This window comes from Filicampus tigris, chromosome 10 (genome assembly GCF_054856515.1).
Source record: "Filicampus tigris isolate MCC_2025a chromosome 10, RoL_Ftig_1.0, whole genome shotgun sequence".
Classification (NCBI taxonomy): Eukaryota; Metazoa; Chordata; class Actinopteri; order Syngnathiformes; family Syngnathidae; genus Filicampus; species Filicampus tigris.
In genome coordinates, this window is record NC_141226.1 from 23947168 (window position 1) to 23965080 (window position 17913).

At 43.2% G+C, this 17913-nt stretch overlaps 1 protein-coding gene across 2 annotated transcripts in view; it reads left to right on the plus strand.

The window, feature by feature from the left end:
- pth1r (parathyroid hormone 1 receptor) overlaps positions 1 to 17913 on the plus strand; it is a 64127-nt gene that overhangs the window by 33547 nt on the left and 12667 nt on the right. For both annotated transcript variants that reach the window (XM_086042671.1, XM_086042672.1), the window contains exons 2-5: positions 5718 to 5823; positions 12808 to 12918; positions 14397 to 14521; positions 17765 to 17859. In XM_086042671.1, coding sequence (XP_085898797.1) covers positions 5718 to 5823; positions 12808 to 12918; positions 14397 to 14521; positions 17765 to 17859 — 437 coding nt within the window. The remainder of the gene's footprint in view (positions 1 to 5717; positions 5824 to 12807; positions 12919 to 14396; positions 14522 to 17764; positions 17860 to 17913) is intronic.

Genomic DNA, 17913 nt, shown 5'->3' on the forward strand with positions numbered 1-17913 from the left:
GCGCCCTTGAAAGCAGTTCTAACTCCCAGTTCACAGAATTACGCCTGTGAATATTCTCATTCCCGGTCATTTTGTTCTCAGGCCACTCAATCGATGGCAGCTGAACGGTTGTGGAGGACATTTCTCCTCTCATCCGGGCAGGCTTCATCAGTTCATCGTACCAGACCGATGCAAGTCCTTAACCAAGTCTTGTTGCCCGAACCGCGAAGCCCGCTCGGATCGGAGGAGAAACATCTTCGAAAACAAGCGGAGACGTCCAGTTGCGGATTCGATCCTTTGAGAGTGCACGTTATACAGATCGTCAGAAAACTCTGAAAGGGGAAATCAACCCAAACGTGTTTTTTTCAAGAATGTCTTCCATGCAGGCCCGCTAGTTGAAACACTGCATTCTAATTATTGCTGCCTTTGTGGGATGTGAGTTAAGCAGCAAAATGCACCCACTTTTAGCCATCTCAAGGGGCGGCCATTTTGTCACTTCTGTCGACTGAAAATGACATCACAACTACCCAGGGTTCAGGGAACGACCGATCACGGCTCAGCTGTTTTCTGAAGCTGAGCTGTGATTAGTCCTTCAACCAGTGGGCCTTCATAGAACATATTCTTGAAAAAAAAAAAAAAAAACATGTTTGGTTTGACTTCCCCTTTTTAAAGGAGATATCCATGGACCCATTTAACATTTTATGCCCAAGACTGAAAAAAAACAAAAAAAAACATGTTTTGGTTGACTTTGCTCTTTTTAGAGGAGATATGCATGGATCCATTTTCCATTTTATGCCCAAGACTGAAAAAGAAAAAAAAAAAAAACATGTTTGGTTTGACTTCCTCTTTTTAGAGGAAATATCCATGGATCCATTTTCCATTTTATGCCCAAGACTGAAAAAAAAAAAAAAACATGTTTGGGTTGACTTCCTCCTTTTAATGGAGATATCCATGGATCCATTTTCCATTTTATGCCCGAGACTCAAGATAAAATAAAGTACATAGCTACTTTTGGTGGTGATGAATGTCGCGCCCTGAGTTGAACTTAATGACGCGCTGCTTGCGAGCACCCCAAGTGTAACACGTGCCTCTTTGTGACAGCTCAGAAAAAATAGGTGCCACTGAAAATTGCAGAGATTCCCCTTATTCGGCCAAGCATGCTGCGCGGGTCGATTCCTCGCCATTTATCAAATCCAGTGTGCAATGACATCCGGCCCGCAGAAGCAATTGATAAATAGTGTGGAACTGACGTGGGCAGCGAGCGCCAAAAAAAGACAAAATAAGGTGTCTTTACTCTTCTCAACGATCCCTACTTTATATTTGACACAATGGATGTCTAACACTGTATGAGGCCAGAGTATCATTCAATGTGCTGACAATGTTTCCAAATTGACCACCAGCAAAAAGCAGCAATTGTTTAACTAAAAAAATACATTCAGTCTGTATTTAACAGCTGTTTGTTAACATGGCTCAGTAGGCACTGTCGGTCAGCAAAGAATTCAAGTGAGCTCCGCAGTTTACGTTTTCAACCCTGTCCGAACTACAGCTCTTAGTTAACGGAAGTAATGCATATTTCTTAAAGGGTGGGGTGGCGAGAGAAAAATCGGAGCGCTCCTCCTGCAAATGGTCGTATTATTGAAGCTTTGGGCTCATTCCCCTGAGTTGCAAATGACGCACCCCGCAGAGGTGCTTCATTGTAAATGTGAAGTCAGACATGAGGAAATGATAAATGCGCACGCATTTGTAACATAAGTGCTTGTTTGTCGCCATTGAAAATCGAACAAGTAAAGCAAACAATGCGGCGATGAGCTGTCAAATGAGCACACTTTGCCTTCGGTCCTCCACAGAAGCGCGCCAGTCTTTCTTACAGTTGAAAATGGAGAGCATGTCCCGAGGGCTCTCCTGTGGAATATTCTATATTGACTCGCCTGAGCACAGTCAACAGGTAGCATCTATCCTTGTTCGCCTGCGCTTGAATGTTATTCCACGGGCGGTTATTTACAGTTGGAGGCTATGAGCGTCCGTCTCTATTCTGTGGAGGGCATTCAGCAGCGCCGGCAGACTGGACATCTTTATTTCCAGGCCGAAAATAGCCAGCATGGCGGTTCGGACTGACGTATTGTGGTTTTTGTGCGCCGCGGGAGCCTACGGCAGGCCTCGCCAAATTAGGCGCCGGGCTTCACCTGCGTTCGGTCGCATTGGAAGCAGTCCGTGCACAATTCTCAGGAAATAATCCTCCAAAGCTTTTGGGAGCGAAAGTTAGAAACAGTTCAAGTTAACAATCATAACTTTAATCTGCGTGGAGCAGTTCAAATAGACTATTTCCGCAAATGGTGGCAGAGTTGTGTACTGACTCAACTGCAGATGGGGAGGAAGAATTTTTTGGGATCATTTTCAGTTACATCGTGGGTTATAATCTGGAATCTGTCGACAAAAGGGGGTATGCGCCGCAGAGGGGAGCTGCGGCAGAAGGGGCGCCAAAGCCATGGGAGGCAAATTATTTTCGAGAAGGTATGTTATGTATCCCCTGCGACTGTCTGGCGACCAGTTCAGGCCGACGCTGTACAGGATAAGCGGTTTGGAAGATGTATGTTGTGTATTTAACAGCTGTTTGTTCACAAGCGATGCTACGATCAATAACAGACGCACGTCACTGATTAGCCGCACCATCGCCCAGTGCTGTAAGTGGGCTGCTACACGGAGTATTGGCGCCCCGCCCAGCCTGTTGTGTGTCTGCGTACCCCTCAGAAAGTAGCCTGTTGTACGTAACCCCTGTCTGTTGACAATTTTTTTTTTCTCACGGAATTGTCTTCTCTTATCTGAATTTGACCAGTCAGATGCAGACTTAAATGCGCATCGCCACCCAATAGTTGAACATGATCTCGAAGAATTTTCAACTAATTAGTTAAGGACTAATTGACCTTCCTTATTTTGCCGCATGAAAGAAAATGACTTCTTTCATTCGGTGATAAAAAACTGTCATTTCTTTCGGTACATGTTAAATAGCACAATATCAATATCGCAATATAGTCAACATCCAAACCGCATATTGCATGTTTTTCCAATATCGCGCAGCCCTAGTGTCCAGTATATGTATATTATATATGTAACTTCTAACTGTTTCCTAAAATGACAGCTTCATTCTCCTGGGAATTCAAAGGTATTATTTTTATGTTATGCTCTCTTGTTGTGGTCTCGTTTACATATTTTTGTGCTCATCAGTATGGCCGACGACTACTTTACTTTTATTGTAATTAGCTGATAAAATGCATCGAGAGCTCCTATGAGCTTTGCACCTGTGCACGTTTCTAAAGTGGTAAACAAGTCATGATAATTTGATTCAACGTCCTTAACCGCAGGTGTCATTCATTGTTTCTGTTAAATCATATCACGTCAACTTTGGAGGCTCACCGAGGGCACGTTGTTCATTTTTGAGCTGATTCCGTATGCTTGCGTGCACCTTGTTTACCTGCCGTTTGCGTTTGTGTTCCTTGCCTCGCAGCTCCGAAATCGCCTCGGGGCCAAACGCATTTCCCTTCACAATGTAAATGTGCACACTGCAGAAACGCCAAACGGCGCAATTGATTTTTCTGTCGCGGAACTGACAGAGTAAAAGAAAACTGTGCGGCGAAGAGACTGCGCTTGTCCTCAAGCCCCGAGTTTTCTGTTCCTCGTTTAGTTCACTCGAATTAAACGAGGAATAAATAAATGGTTTGAAGGCTGTGGGCAAATGCAGGTTATGATTCATTCTCCAATGGCCACTGTCTGCAGTTGTTGTTTACTTAACGATTTGTGCCGCAACGCTGAGGTCGAGATGCAGCGTAATTAAAAACATTTCAATGTAATAGAGTACCATCATTGACATATCCATTTGCGCATTGTTCTATCCTCTGTTTGTATGTGTCGCCGCTCCCTTGCTGTGTGTTAAAGCAACAGGAGTTTGAGGCTTGATCCTTATTATAATGTCCCTGTTCATTTCAGTTAGCATATCCAAGGTGTTGCCTATTGTATGTTAGCATTAAGCTAGCGGACTTTTGTTAGACAAAATTGGTTGCACATTCTTGTGTTTAGGTGCACATTGATAAATTCTCTTTTTTTTTCAGTAAACTCAAACTCCGAGTGACAACTGTGCGAGCAAGAGCTCCTTTATTTTTCCGAAGTGATGTACGCTAGTTTCCCCTTTCTTGATAGTGAGAGTGCAGGCGCTATACTTTAACAAGTGTGTTTTAATAAGTTGAAATGTGTTCATATCGTGTGGGGAGGGGAAAACTATTTCAATTTTTTTGTCTTTATATCGTGAATTTGCTCCTGTCATGGGTGGCTCTGCAACGTACCCCACGCCATAAACGGGGATTACTGTCTATTCAATCTGCTTATTTACGCCAACTCCCATTGGCCGCTATTGAATACATATCAAATTTGTGTCCACATTTGGAAGAGTCCTAACTCTGACGTGAAAATATTCAATTCCATGCCTTTTTTTTTTTTTTTTTCTATCCATGCTGCCATGATGCATCTCCCACAAATAAGGAGGTTGTCACATGTCAAGTGAGCGTGTCCAGTGCTTCGATTCGATGTTTTCCATGTCCCCTGCACTTGTCGCGCTGCGTTAGAATTGACTAGTTGCTTTTATGTGTTCTTAGCCTCAAACCAGCTCCCAGGGGCCAAACGCTGAGCTTGTTGAGAGACCCATTAGAGATGACATGTTTCCTCTGATAGAAAACCACACTTACAGCTACTGCGTCATTCTCAAACTTGACATGGAAATAAAAGAGTTTTTGTCCCTTGTCATATGTGATTAAAGGTTACATCCACCCGTGGATATGACCACAAGACTAAAAGCTTCTTACATCTTTTTTTTTTTTTTTTTTGTTTTTGGATGAAAGGAGAAGACGGAAATAAAAAAAAAAAATGATAATACAGCTCTTCGCTTTGCGCGAGCTTTGGACAAGGACACACGTGGTCCAAATGTAATTGAATTGAACCTTTTATCCAGGCCACCCATCCAGCCCTTCGCGGTACTATATACTTGAGTGGTACTTTGCTATATATAATATACCGTAAGTTCATGTGAGAAACATCCTGATCCTGTAACATTCTTTCACTGCTACTTGGCGCTGGAAGAACTCTAAAAAGATTTTGTAGATCCAGCAGATGGTGCGCTAATGAAAAAAGGCTCGTCGTTTCATCTTACAATGAATCACCAAATTGAATGTCTCTCTATATGAACATGTCTCAATCTTTACAGTCACGTGTTCACCCTGTCATTTTCGACTATATGCATTTCTGCTCCAACTTTCCAAGAAAAAGCATAGTGCGCGTGTGCGTGTGTGCGTGTGTGTCTTATGGATTCTCCCAAGCAACAAAGGGCATTGCAACACACACACCCGAGAAGTCATATCCGTGCAAATCTGTTGAGCTGTTCCTTCTCGCCATCTTTTATCATATCCCCTCTAACACAGTGTGTGTCAGACTTAAAATTGCCTGGATAAGCTTAAAGGGGATTTAATATTCTTGCAAGAAGGAACAACAACCGCACAGGAAAGGTGTCTCACGTATTTTCGAGCGTTTTCAATTATGCTATTAGGCTAACCTTAAGTGAGATCTAAGAATGTGCAGGATTATAAAACTATGTACATTTTCACTGCTTGCAAACGGTGGCTGTTCGGGCTCTGATGTACCAATTTTAGCTTGTAGTTCTTTCATTTATGTTGTTTCCCCCCCCCCCCCCCTTGCAGGCCCATGCAGATGACGTACTCACAAAAGAGGAGCAGATAGCACTGCTGTTCAAAGCCAAGCGCAAGTGCGAAGGCCTAGTCAAGGCGAGGCAAGGCAAGCTTCCCGGTGAGTAGCAAAGCCGCGCTCGCTCGTTCAAACGCCGACGCTGGCAAGTGGCTCTCATAAATGTGATTTCACCAAGATTTCAACTTATCTTGACTTGAATAGGATTCATGTGCTCATTGTGTTTCCTGACTGTAATAACTATAAATGCCAAAAATCTGGGTTTGGTGCGTACCTTGGTTTGAAGGTCGTGGTTCGGTTCATATCGGGTACCGTTAGCCAAACATCGGACAGCTTATCATTTGCGAACAGATTTAAAATGAAACAAGTTAGCCAGCCGTGAATGTGTTTAAATTGATTTTCGTTTTAGGAAAGTGCAACATCGATCATTTCTTCATTTCAGAAAATGAATAAAGAGAAGTGCAAGAGTGGCAATTATTGCACTATGAATATATTTGTTTATGCTGCACTAATAGTCATTTAGCCGAAAGCACATCGCTAGCCATGACGAACGCCTGGCCAGAAGCGGAGCAGCGCGACATTTCCTGTCCCTGACCAAAAGTGTTTCCATGTTGGAACATTTTTACATTTGCTGGATGCCAGGATGCGCCAGAATTGGTTGTTTCCAAGATGCACTGACGAATCGGACAATCTCCAACCCAATCCAGTTGTGTATTGGAGAAATGACACCTCTTGTCAGAGGATAATCACGATGATCGCTTTTAATATATCGACTTTCAAGGGACCCAAAGCTGCCCGGGTCAATCAAATCAACAGGAATCTTCTGATAAGGACCAGGAAGGTCCGGAACAAATTAGAGAAGCCATCCATCATGCCTCTATCTGTAGATCTGTACGACTATAATAAGTACTTAACATATTTTATTAGACCACCTGCCACAGAGACTATCCAGCATGCGAACTCTTTCAATTTCAGGCCATTATTACGCCTGAAATCAATCCAGCTTCATTACTGTCGATTGGCTTTCTACGAGAGTGATTTCCTGTGGCTCCATTGACTCTGATTTTTTTTTTTTTTTTTTGTCACATGCTCCCGCCGGGATGAACGGCAATAGAGACGTGTGGTTGCTTTTTGTTGGGGAGTGTTGCAGCTAAATGGTTTTATTGGTAAAACTGGGCTTGGCAACCATGGAGGCTCCTGGGTGAATTGGAGCTAAAAGGATTGCGAGGGTGAAGCATACGGGACGTGTCCAAAGTGGGCTGCAGGCAGTTTTGGATGTAGAAGGCAATAAGTAGCCATGTAGACCGGGGGACATTGGGAGCCAATCGCAGAAGTATGGGGAGGACTGTATGGTGCTTCAAATCAATAGTGTATTAATTGAAAGAGGCCATGCTCAAATCTTTTGTACGTGCTGAATGTGGATTTCACTCTTTCATTGAAATGCTAATAGCTACCAACAATGTGAAAACATCTGCACTTGATCTTTTCATCGCATGGCATTGCTTCAGATAGCTAGGTAATGTTTTGTTTTTTGGACTTGTGCTAGCGTTAGCTTTTGAATAAACTTGCCTGCAAGCCGAATTCTCGTGGTATTTGGCGCTGTAAATCCTTGTTGTGGAGACTAAGCCAGTTGCCGTGATTAACGTTCTTCTTCTTCTTCTTCTTCTTCTTCTTCTTCTTCATCAATGGAAGACGAAGAAGAACTTCCGCCCTAGGTTCGGAAGTAGAAGAACGCGAGTCATGGCGCTAGCTTATGTTTCCATGACAAGGATTTACAGCGCCAGTACTTATTCTTCATTTTGCATTTGAAAAGTTCAATTTATTAAGTGTATTAATCTGTCGCGGTGGATCATGGAATGTATCACGCGCAAAAAGTGAGGGAACAAGGTATATTTTTTTGGTTGACAGCCCAAAAAATTGGGCAACTAAATGCAGCAATGAGCCATAAAGTGCTTTTGTGTTTCCTTGGCTTTCCTTGCACTTGAGCCAGGGGGTGATTATTTGTATATTTATGGAAGTCTGAGGAACATCGACATCCAGCAGAAACCCAACCGCGTTGTGGTTTTCGGTCCACTTGATTGCTTGGAAGGATATTTGGGATTATCGTAGCCAAACCGATATTATGTGCCCGCTTTGTTCCAAGTGAATTGCGGCGGTAGTGATTGACCGCATGTCAATGAAACTTACAATTAAAAGACTTTGCTTCCAGGATATGGACACAAAAGGTTTTGTTCCTCCCGGTGAGGCGTCTCCCAAGCGTGGGTTTGAGCAATATCCAAGAATCTCGAATAAGATTGTAAAAATATGACTGCAGGCGCCAAACGGCTCTCATTATGATAATGACATGTTTGTTCTCCAAGCGTATTCAAGAGCCACTGCAGTGAGAGCGCGCGTTCGAGTGTGCGTGTGCCTGTGTGTGTTGCTCATCTGACCGCCAGCCTGCTTAATACGTCCTGACAGGTCAGTGTGACTGCGAGGCTTAGTGTCACACTTCAGCAGTGCATTTGGACTGTTACCCAATTTATTTACCAGTCAAACCCAGCAGGTGTTGTTAAAGTATAATTTCACAGCATCACATCACCGGTTCTATTCATTTGTCGTGTTTGGACTGCTGTGATCAGACGGGACAGGCCTTTTGAATGTGCTGGGGAAGAAAAAAAATGGCGCCATCCATCGCGGGGTTCCAGGTTTGCAGTCCCCCTATTTCACAGATTCTCTGTTTTGGTCTAACTGTCATTTATATCGGGTGTGATTCCACCGTCGACCATGGGGCGGCGGCGCTCTTCTTAAGTTTGCTTAAATGGAAAATTGAAAGAAGAGTGAAACAGGAAGTATTTCAGCGGAGCCTAGCTTTTCTTGAAAATGAAAATGAATGTCATCCGTTGTAATCTTGCTTTTGACTTTACTACATTTTTTTTCCCGTCCGTCCTTCGTCATCCGTCAGCGGCCTGGGTACAAATCCGTCATCGCCAGTCCATCATTTTGTTTTTCAAGCAGAACCAACATATAATCATCGGTCGGTGGGTCCGTCAGTCGGTCTGGCAGTTAGTCCATCCGCCGCTCCGTCCGTCAGTGACGGCCTGAGATGTCAGTCGGTACTTGACCCGGTTAGTGACAATTACTCAGACGGACGAAAATGCACTTGCGTCAGTGCTGAGGCCGTCATTTTTTCCTGTCAATCGTCAGCAGTGACGGACCAATCCTTCAGTTTGACGGAATGCCCACTTTTGCTTTTTATGCTTACAGAAAGTGACGAATGGAGCTTCATTTTAAAATGTACATGCTTGGGCGTGATTATTGATGTGTATTGTGCAATGATACGCTTGTTAGTTTGGAAAAAAATGGATTTGTATTACCCATTGCTCTTGCTCTCCCTCAATATATGTGTTTCAACGTGTTTGCATTTCCCCCCAAAAAAGCCCTAAAAGAAAACAAAATGAAGTGCCATAAATGCCATTGAAACATGCCTCGAGTATTTAAATACCATATTTCTATATTGTCGATTTCACGTATTGCGGGGGGGGTCGTCTGGAACGTGACCACCCTCAACGTAGTATATGAAGAAATGTAAGTATTGTTCTGCCTACTCGTGGTGGTCACATTTAGTGAATGGAATATTCCTCTAGTTACCTTCCATTCGGATACTCGCGTGCCGCGATCCATCCGTCGCTGTTCACTGACCTCTTTTGCTTGTTCAGTCTTACAGTTAAAGGAACCGTGATTAATATTTTACCTGATTAATGAAACATACGCCCCCTATGCAGTTGACTTTATGTGGATGGATAAGCACGTAGCGCATGTTCCCATTTCTGCTTGATTAACGGCTGTTCCCTTTAATGGCCCCATTACGGGTCTCCACTGTTGTGCTTCTAACAGGCAAACCCTGTTGCTGACTTACAAAGTAGCATTAGCACACACTTTCTTCCTCTCTTTTTTTTTTTTCTTAAAAATCTGAAGGTTGAAATGAAAGGGGAGTTTAAAACAAGCTACCATGGAGATATGCAGCAACACCGCAAGAGCCAAAGCAGACTAGAAAGAATGAATACCTAGCAAGGGATTAGCAAAGAGTTCAGCCCCCGATGGCCGTGTCACTTAGCAACATGACATTTAGTCGACTCATCTATCCTGAGTAGACCCACAAAAATATTCCAAGAAGCCATGCCTGAAAAGACACAGAAATTTTGCAATTTAGGTTTGAGGTTTGCCAAGTCTTTTGGACTTTTTCTACGGGTCCTTCAAAGACAAGCTTTAGCCAGTTGCTAAGTTATAAAACTCGTAGTTATCTTGATAATCGGTCTCTAAAATTCTGTCGTCATATACACAAAGAGTAAAGCATTAGGGCACACCTCATTCAGCAGGATGAACAGGGGAGGATCAACGACACGCGCCTTACTTGGTGTCGCCAACTTGATAAGCTGATGAGTGACTTTGCCGACCCTCCAGCGACTGTTTTGTCTTTCTATGCTGTTCTATTCTGTTCTATTCTACTCTGTGTTGTTGTTTGTAACTATACGCGAAATGCTGAGTACTTTCCCGCGATGTGGGTATCAAACGGCAACAGGCGTGAAGAGGTGAAGTCCAATGAAAGCTTCTCGATGATGCGTTTAAGTGTTTACCCTGAATTGGCGGCGAGGCGTGGGACATGTTGGACATGTTTTTAGTAACTTTGACCAAAGTTATGTGGTGTGTTGTTGCTTTGTGGTGTGACCTTGAATGTGCAGAACACCCAAAGGATCACGGCGAATGTGCAGTTTCTCTGCCCTTTTTTAGGGATTGGGAAACTTATTTCTGTATTTTTCCTACCTGACCACTCGCCGAGACGCTTTAGATGTCTAGACAGCTGTTTTTTGCCACAAAAGATAGTTTCAGGGGCTTGACTTTCCATCTCACGGATTGATGGTTACTAACCCCCCACGATTTTCTTTTTGAGGTTCTATAGGGCAAACCACACTGAAACGCCCCGAAATGGTAACATAATACCACTACAATGCTGGAACGGCAATGAGCAGTCCAATAAGAGAAATGGAATTAAGTCACTGATTGCATTCATAAATTAATCGTACCTGACAGATGCTAATGGAAATGGCGTGCGGACGATAACATTCAAACGTTCTCCCCGGGCTTCCTTCCACAATCCAAAAAAACGAGAAAAAAAAATGTGAATGAATGTGAATGTTTATTTGTCTTCATGTGCCCTGCAATTGGCTGGTGATGGCTCCGGTGCTTGAAAGTCTACTAAATAAAAAACTTTACACTTTAATAAAGTAGCAGTGATCTTGTCATGTCGCTTTTTTCACCACAGTGCCATCTACTGGAACTGTTGACAATCGCTAATGCACTTCTCGGTCACGGGTCTTAGAACAGTGAGGCAAATGTTTCAACTACAGCTGCACAAAAGTTCCATCAGACTGCCTTAATGCCGTTCTAGATTTGGTAAGAGAGAAAAAAGAAGAAAAAAAACCACTCGGCATAATATCAACTTTCTTTCTAGCTCTCTATGTACTTGTTATTTGTACTTAAAATACACGCAATTGCCAGACAAGCTTCTCATTGAGGGGAAACACACTGAGGCTGGTACGTGGGGAAGTGGGGGAGGACAGCTTGGAGGGATGTGGGATTGATGCCCCAGACCTCGCTTTGGGTCAAAAATAGCTGGAGCTTGTGGTCTGTGCATAGAATAACATCATTGGGAAAAACACGGAGCAGCTATTTTGACATCTGCGGGGTCATAATTAAAATCACGCTGATCGGTGTCGGGTCCATTTGCATCACTAATACCAGACTTCCCGTATAGTCTCGTCTTTGCTTGCATTGTGGTCGTGTCTAGATGTGTGTGTGTGCGTGTGCGTGTGCGTATATTTAAATATTTAAATATAAAGTATGTGCCTGTGTGTTGGGTATCTAATTTAGGTCTACGGGTGTGTAGGTAGGTGGTCCTAGAGTAAGAGCTCAGGATGTGTGGTCAGAGGGGATTCTAACCATAAGTCTGCGCTTTCATTTAGTAACAAGCGAAAAAAAAAAAAAAAAAAAAAAAAAATGTCGTCAATGCATGCCCCCCTCCTCTTCTCTTGATTGCAGGAACTTAATGGATGGACTGCAGAGAAAGCATAATTTTGGGGTTTATCCTAAGATAGTTATTAGTGGTCAAAGTCAGGCAGATGTTTTCAATAATAACACAACGTAAATGCCAAACCGTACTCCAGGAATTTGGGGTGGGGTGGATGGTGGAGGGGGGAACGTTGTTATCAGAGCCCTGTGGTCCACCAGGCTGCCGACAATCATATTACGGGCCTCTGGCTCTATAGATTTTATTTTTTTAATCTTCAAACAGAGCAGCAACAGCTTCAACGTTCTGCTCATTATCAGTTATATAATACAAACATTTGTTAGTGTTTTCTTTGTTTATTTTTTTATTGTGAATAGGAATTACTAATTATTTTAGAAGAATAATTCAACAAATTCAAAGAGGTTTGATATCATATACAGCACTTTATTTTTTATTTTATTATTATTATTATATTTCTTTTGTGTTAGTTGTTAAATATTATTTTTTGAATTATTTTTTTCTTATTTGGGGAGCCCTTTTTTCCTTTTTTTTTTCTTCTTCTTTTTTTCATGCTATTATTCTGGGCATCAATTATACGCAAAAAAAAAAAACCATAAAAAAGTTCCAATTTACCCCCAAAAATCCAATCCACACTGTCCTTGACCTCATTAGGGTTAGTTGGCGCCTAAGCCAGTTGACTTTGAGCAAGAGGCGGGTCACACCGTGGCTTGGTGGCCAGTGTGTGCCACACTCTTTACAATGAAGATCTGTCTGTTGGACCCACTCAGCAAGCTTGGAATGCCACGATTGTAAGTCTTAATTGCATCACAATGGATGGAAAATGAACAACAACGCGCGCTCTCTGCTTGACCCACAGTGCCGTACACGGCTGCTCATTTACATACCGTGTAACGTGAATTCACGTGGCCCGCTCTTTTTTTTTTTTTTTAAAGGCCAGTTTTCACATGAATTCACACTGCTGCTTTTGTACAAACTTACATAAGACGCGACGCTATATTGCTCCGCTGTTGTCTCCGTAGATGGTTACTGCTCACCAGAATGGGATGGCATTGTGTGTTGGCCCGAAGGCGCTTCAGGAAAGCTTGTGTCCACCTCATGTCCGGAGTACATCTACGACTTCAACCACCGAGGTAAATGTGGCCCTGGAAGCCGTTAGTAGCCTCAAGTAGATTTCCCCGCCTTAAATCTTTTCAAAACAATCTAATGTGTGTTATGGCATGGTACAACACGATACCAGTACGTGTATTCACTCTTTGGGTACTCCGATAGCGAGTCTTGATACCTGTAGTACTTTTGATACAATATTTCATTGAACCTATTGACGAAACATTGTGAGCGAAACCTTTAGTTCTGACGGAAATGATGATGCAACGATGTGTTGAACTGTTACGGTATAGCGCCAACTACTGTTACTCTGTCAGATTTTCTTTGCCTTCAGTATCAGTGTCTTGCATCAGCAGCCTCCACGAATACCCGATACCTTAAAATCAGGCTGGCATCGGCCCGACACCGTCCCTCGTATCAACTGAAGAAATTATACTTTGTAGAATCAGAGCCTTCAGGTTCTAATATAATCCAAGGTCTAAGAAAAACAAAAAAAACCTGTTCAACCACATTTATAGTTCCATATTGAGGTTCATAGGCTTATTGTGTAGTCATTAAGATTGGCCACTTTTGTGCATCTGTAGTTTAAAATCATTTGGATTGGTGTTCTGATATAAAGCAGAAATTCCAGAATTGTTTTATAATTGTAGCCTGGCAAGTAGTCATTTTAAAACTGTGGACCAAAGTCTTTAGGTGCCCCACAAAAAAATAATAGGCTAATGCAAGGCCCCACAATGTAACCCGACCTTTGAAACTTCGGGACCTATTTTCGTGCCCAGCTCAATTCCAGATCAAAGTGCAGTCAAACTGTGCACATGGCTGCTGTTTTCTTTCTTTTGGTATTTTCATAGACGGGCGCAGTTGGAAACGGGTGTTTGCGCTTTGCGGGAGTGAGCGCAGCCACCGTCGTTCCCGGCAAATCCAAGCGGCTCCGCTCATTCCCTCGCGGAAGCATAACACACTCGCTGGGGAACTGTAAGAAGATCCCCACTTGCGGATGATGTCAAGTTGACCGCTAAATCAGGGCAGTGCGGAGACCAGGCCGCCTTCCACCCCCGATCGTGCGTCTGTGTCCACTCCAGTCCACCCGGTCAGGAGGGTGCTTTTAAAAATATATGACAATAAGATGTTAACTCCTTCACTGCCGGCCTTTTTCAGACCCTCTTTTACCCTAATGTTTGAAAAAAAAAAATTGAAAAAAAATATAAATAAGTTCCTGGGATTGAACGGATTCTTTGGGGGCAAAAAAAAAAAAAAAAAATCATTCTTAACACACGCCATACCACAGGACAATCTTTCAGTGAAATCTGATAATTGGGCCTTTGCAGACTTTGATTGCAAAGGAGGAAAAGCTCAAATGTTTTAGTCAGAAGACCTTGTGGACACTCACCTTTGTGTTTTGTAGTGTTTATTACAGTCATACAGAAAATATTTGCCACGACAATGTAAAAAAAAAAAAAAAAAAAAAAAAATTGTAATTAAGGCTTTTGTGCTTGCTGTATAGGACGAACATACCGCCGATGCGGTAACAACGGGACGTGGGAGATCTCCACAGCTAATAACAAGACCTGGGCCAATTACAGTGAATGTGCAAAATTCCTCTATCATTACAACCAGAGCCAGGAGAAGGTAAGCCTCACACTCTACTCCACCCTTTGACATTTTTCCGGAGCTGGGCTTCCGGGACTCACTCGCTATACTCCAAATAGTGCCCTATATGGTCAGTTTGCCATTTTATAGTGCTGACCAAATGTGTCGTATATCAAGTGTCCCTGCATAGACATATACCTGCAGATGTCGCAGTGCCGGTGTCCGCGCGCTGCTCACTTTTTGGACAACGTCGGAGCGGCCACCAAATTGAGCAGTGAGCGTAGTCATGAAAATTCTGTCAAGCAGAACAAATCATTGCGACAGGGGTGTGTCAACAAATTGGGTTTGTTTATTGAACAGGACCAATGTTCATTCATAAACATGAGTTTTTTTGTTTTTTTTTTATGCACCAGAGTTACCCAAACATCTGCAGCCTCTGGACCGATGTTCAAGGCATCCCCAAAAGCGGAATATAAACAGGATATGAAAGAGAAATTATAAAGCATAATGCATGCATGCATGATAATAATCGGAAGAAAAGTAAAAAAGAATATTCATGTGAATGGAATGAACATTTACATTATACACTGACTGGTATTTTTGAAAAGCTGTAACACGCAGGCTCATAATACAGGACAAACAAAATGACATTCATACTTCATAATTAACACTAAAACAACTTTGTGCTGTGTTGTAAAATGGTGCCGAGAAGGTCAGAAGCAGCTGCGTTATGTCATTCCATTGTGCCTTGATAGATTTAGAGCTGAGCTGTCAAACTCATGTTTGCTGCCTGCCACAATGTAGAATCGCTCAAGTCACGGATAAAGTCGTTTTTATACCCAAAGTCCAGAAAAACTATTGTTTGTTTTATTTTAAAAAGTAGCTTTGTAACATAGGACGCTTGCACTAATCATTTAACTTGATTAAGAGTCAAGACAATTTGCAATTTTACACCAGATTTTAGCAAGAAACTTGCAGTAGACGCACATGACTCGCTTTTGCTAGCCGCATAAAAAGATGCGCTCGGGCGCTTTGAGTTTGACACCTGCGATCTAGAGAAAGCCTACAACGGACCTACCCAGAGAGGAACTGTGGCACTGCTTGAGGAAGCGGTGGACTAGTATGTTAGAAGAGCACATTCATTACAGGACATGTAGGCCCGCTGCTGTGTGAGAGCTATGTATGAGAGCGCTGAGCCCCTTTCTGTTTGCGACGGTGATCGATAGGCTGTCAGACGGCGTTCGACCGGAATCCTCGTGGACCTCGGTGTTCGCATGATGAATGTGATCCGAAGTGAGGGCAGCGAGCACGTGGAGGACCATTTGGAGACGTGCGCTGGACAGGGCTCGCCGTTTCAATCGGTTTATTCAACGCGGGCGTACCTCTGTCCGCTCGCGCTCGCTCACTCGCACTTTCTCCCAATCTTTCACAAATGCCGATTTTTGACCTTAACCCGAATATTGACCGTGGTTGTCGGTATCTGTCGAAGGTAACGGTTAAGATCACTTGTAATCTAACTTAGTTACTTTACTATTACTTGATTTGAAAAGTAACAGAGTCCATTTTAAAGAAAGTAATAAGTAATCGTTAAGGTAAGTAAGGTTTTTTTTTTTCAAGTGACTGTGGCAACACGAATGAGAACAGAGATGCCAGTCAAGAGAGTTAAAGTGTAACACTGTGTAACTGACAAAAATGGAGGAATAATTCTAATCATTTCTTGAAAGAAATGGACTGTACGTGTCCATTTTTGGAGTGGTTTCTGAGATGGAGAGTGATTACGTGGGAATGATGGCAGGGATGAAAACTGGCGGCACTTCTGCTGTTGCAAACGCTAATCAGAGTGAGAATGTTTACGGCCAAAGTGAGCAGACTTGAGGGCCGGCTGTTTGTTGCAGTTAGTGTTTGTGTTGCAATCCGCAGCAGGGGTCTGTTGATGTGCAGTTGGGGTGTATTTGGCGTTCAGCCTTTTCTTTTTTTTTTTTTTTTTTTTTTTTATCTGAGGGTTTCTTTCATGCCAGCGACGCCGCGCCATGCTGACAACGGAGCGCATCACCGAGATCAGGCGTGGATGATGAGATTTACAACACAGTCGGCGTTCCACTTCTTGCTCGTCTGACAGGCTACAATTTGGACTTTGAGGTCATGCTTATCCAAAAGCCTTTTTGAGAATCACTTTTTTTTTTTTTTACTTCCATACCGATATAAAAGCAGGGGGTGTTATCTCACCATTTCATTTTGCAGAACTTCAAACAGATCCGATTATGGAATTTTGGAAATGTAACTCAATTCGTCAGCATAGTTTGACGTGATAGAGGCAGCAGGAATTGGCTTGTTTGAGGTTTTTTTTTTTTCTTCTTTCGTGTAATTGACATTTTCAGACCCTCTTTTACCCTGTTTTTGGAAAAAATTGGAAAAAAATATCAATACATTTCTGGGATGGAATGGCCGGACTGTGAAAGACAAATGCATCAATGGCAGTGAATGAGCTATCCATCCATTATCGATAGCGCTTCTCCTCACAAGGGGCGTGCTGGAGCCCATCCCAGCTGTCTTCGGGCAGTGGGCGGGGGACACCCCGAATTGGTTGCCAGCCAATCGCAGGGCACACAGAGACAAACATCCGCACTCACAATCACACCTAGGGGCAATTTTAGAGAGTCCAATCAACTTACCATGCATGTTTTTGGAATGTGGGAGGAAACCGAAGTACCCGGAGAAAAGCCACGCAGGCAGGCACGGGGAGAACATGCAAACTCCGCACAGGGAGGCCGCGGCCGGGATCGAACCCACGACCTCCGAACTGTGAGGCGGACGTGCTAACCAGTCGACCGTGAATGAGCTAATAAACATAAAAAATTGTTTAAAAACTGGGCGGCGGGCTGAACTGCACGAGTGTCATTTGCATTCATTTCAATGTGGAAAGATGATTTGAGATCCGAGAAGTGTGTGAAGGAAAGAATTCAACTATTTTCTCAAGGCACCACCGCACATGGACACGCGCTGTCGTGAAGCTCTCTCGGCTGTGTGTAATCAAGCCCAATCATCACGTCATTACTGACTGAATAGCTTGGCAAATGTCATCATCATCATTATTGTGTGACAAGCCACCGTGAAGTTCAGCGTTAAATTAACAATCGCAGCAAACCCATTTTGATCTTAGTCTCTTCATCCCGGATGCGACCGAATGGCACTTACCTTATTGGACGACGGGGTTTTGAAATTGACTTGAATGCAGTCTCATTAAGTGTTCTATTGTTGTAATCAATGTCGTTCTTCCAACAGGATGTCTTTCACCGCCTGTACCTCATCTACACCGTGGGCTACTCCGTCTCGCTGGGATCGCTCATTGTGGCTGTGGTCATCTTGGGATATTTCCGGTGGGTCGTTGCTGTCTGCCCTCGGAGACCTTTTGCATAGGAGAAGGTTGAAGC